This window comes from Malania oleifera, chromosome 12 (assembly GCF_029873635.1).
Source record: "Malania oleifera isolate guangnan ecotype guangnan chromosome 12, ASM2987363v1, whole genome shotgun sequence".
In the NCBI taxonomy this organism is placed as follows: domain Eukaryota; kingdom Viridiplantae; phylum Streptophyta; class Magnoliopsida; order Santalales; family Ximeniaceae; genus Malania; species Malania oleifera.
The window spans coordinates 73,276,720-73,279,255 of NC_080428.1; the positions used below are offsets into that span (position 1 = coordinate 73,276,720).

At 34.5% G+C, this 2,536-nt stretch overlaps 1 protein-coding gene across 1 annotated transcript; it reads right to left on the reverse strand.

Annotated features, from left to right (window-relative positions):
* Window positions 1–852: 852 nt before the first annotated feature.
* Window positions 853–1,620, reverse strand: LOC131144143 (ferredoxin C 1, chloroplastic). The gene has a single exon (XM_058092564.1). The coding sequence runs from the start codon at window positions 1,472–1,474 to the stop codon at window positions 1,007–1,009; it is 468 nt and encodes a 155-aa protein (XP_057948547.1). The 5' UTR covers window positions 1,475–1,620; the 3' UTR covers window positions 853–1,006.
* Between the last annotated feature and the right edge of the window lie 916 nt (window positions 1,621–2,536).

Here is a 2,536-nt window from a genome sequence, read left to right on the forward strand (position 1 = left end):
GAAAATAATAAGTTAGAAGTAACTCTATCGAATTTATATTATTATTATTATTTCTCGTTATTCTAGACTTTTTCTTTGTGAAGTTGCGACATTGAGATAATATATGTATGTATACATAAACTATGTAACCCTATAAAAACTATTTTCATTATTACATTTTAGTTTTACTACAGAATATGCTAGCATTGAAAAATGGTAAGCACCAACGTGACTTCAAAAATTTTAAACTATTTTGTATGCTCATTTATGAATGTAAATTAATTCTACCAAATAAAATTTTCAACAAAAGGAATCATAAAATTGTAAATTTGTTTTAAATCAATGAATCACCAGCTAAGAGGATCTTATACTGGTTTTAGAACTAGTCACAAGGACAATATGAGACTAGATGCACACTAATACTCTCTCTCGTGCCCATGGGGAAAATAAGGTGACAAGAGCCCACAGGAAAAATTAGATGAAGAGAAGTCCAACCTACCAAAGAGCCAAGTAGCCCAAGTTACCACGTTAAAATTGAATAAGAGGATTTTTCTTTATTTTTCATTCAATAATACAATGGTATATTTATAGATGAGTTAATCCAAAATTATTCATAAATATGTGCTCTATAATAAATAGACAATATCCAAAATTATTCATAAATATGTGCTCTATAATAAATAGACAATAAATGAAAAATAAAAAGGGAATATGTATCTCTAACAAAAATCAATGATATATTTATAGATGAGTTAATCCAAAATTATTCATAAATATGTGCTCTATAATAAATAGACAATAAATGAAGAATAAAAAGTGAATATGTATCTCTAACAAAAATCAATGATATATTCAAGTAATTGAACACTAAAATCAAGAAAATTTTAATTTCATTTCACTCTTTCAGTCCATTTTCCGGGCAATCACAAAATAGGGGAACAAACTTAAGGAGAGAATGAAATTGTGAAGTTACAAAAAGCAATTTTATTAACTCTCTCAACGGAATTTGAAACCAAATCAATTAATTTCAGTCGTTGGCGGTGGCAAGCTGAAGCGAGAGCAGCTCCTCCTCGGGAATGGTGCGAATGTGGCAATCGGAGCGGGGGTAGGAGGCGCAGAGCAGGGCGTAGCCGCGCTCAACGACGTCGTCGCTGAGCATGCCTTCGCTCTGGTCGACGGAGCCGGCGAGGAGGCGGGCGGGGCAGGTCATGCACACGCCGAGCTTGCAGTCGTGGGGGACGGAGAGCCCGGCGTCGACGGCCTTGGCCAAGATGGTCTCGTCGGGCTCCACCGCCAGCTCCGTGGTTCGACCCTCGTGCTCTATCACCACCTTGTAAGAACACCCCACGGCCGTTCTCCGGCGCGGCAGGCGGTGGGGCCTGGAGGCGATGGGTGGAAAGGGAGAGAGCCTGGGGGTGCGTTGCTTTGATTCTAAAGGGAGAGTGATGGGAGAGGAAGGGGATGCAGCGAAATGGGGCAGAGTTGCCATTGCCATGGCTTTGGATTTTACAGTGTATGGAGAAAGTGACGGTGGAGGAGAGAGGCGGTGGGAGGGATTGAGGGATTGTGTGGTGTTTGGGAGGATAAGGTTATGAACTTACTGAATGGAGGCAATATGTGTCGCTCTATGTGAGTTCTGTATAGTTTATCATTAAATGTGAGTAAAGTAGGTATTTGAAGGGATTAGAATTTTGTAGTTTTACAAGTTTAATTTTGAGGATAGAGAATAAAGATGAGATATGAGATTAGGTTTTTGAGTGCATTTTGTATTTTTTTTTTTTTTAATTATTAGATCAGGAACATTACAATTTAGATAATTAATTAAAATTTTGAGTATTGTGCAAGTGACTACCAGAAAGTTTAACTCTAATAAGTAATCATGAATTGAAAATCACTTAAAATCAAAATATTTAGGCAGTTTAATCTAATGATTTTTTTATTTTTTTTTCATATCTAGTAGGCATTCCGACCCTAATGAAACCGAAAAAAAAATTGTTGTTGTAGTTGTACATTAATTAATTTGATGAGTTTATTTTGATTTACTAGTTAATGGCCAAAAAGAAACAGAAAAAAAAAATCATAAAAACTACTATGAATTTTAGGTCAAAATTTGTATGAACAAGAAGAAGCAAGATAGGTTAGACGAAGTAACTCTATTATTATTTTTTTCTTTGTCAATTGAAAATCAAGGCCCCATTTTATACTTTTCTCAACACTCATAAGTTTAAATATAAACCCTCTAACAAGAAAGTTTCAATTTCTAATCACTAGAATGTGTTGTTGGAGATTATACCAACTATATCTTTTTAGTATACTATTGAAATAATTGTGACTTTCAAGTCAAAATTACTAAAAGTTTGATTGATGAAATATTAATTGTCTAATTTGAATGTTTTGCAACTAATTAAAATTACTACAGCAAAGATCACGGTCACTGACAGATCTATATAAAGGTAGGTGGGGTAGATGCTTCCATTTTAAAATAGAGGTTGATGGTAAATTAAAAATATGTTTTACTGAAATATTAACTTTCCACACTCTCAATTAAAGGTAACAA

Bases quoted from the DNA above. Each gene is read 5' to 3' on its own strand.
- LOC131144143 (XM_058092564.1), bottom strand. From the start codon at position 1,474: ATGGCAATGGCAACTCTGCCCCATTTCGCTGCATCCCCTTCCTCTCCC.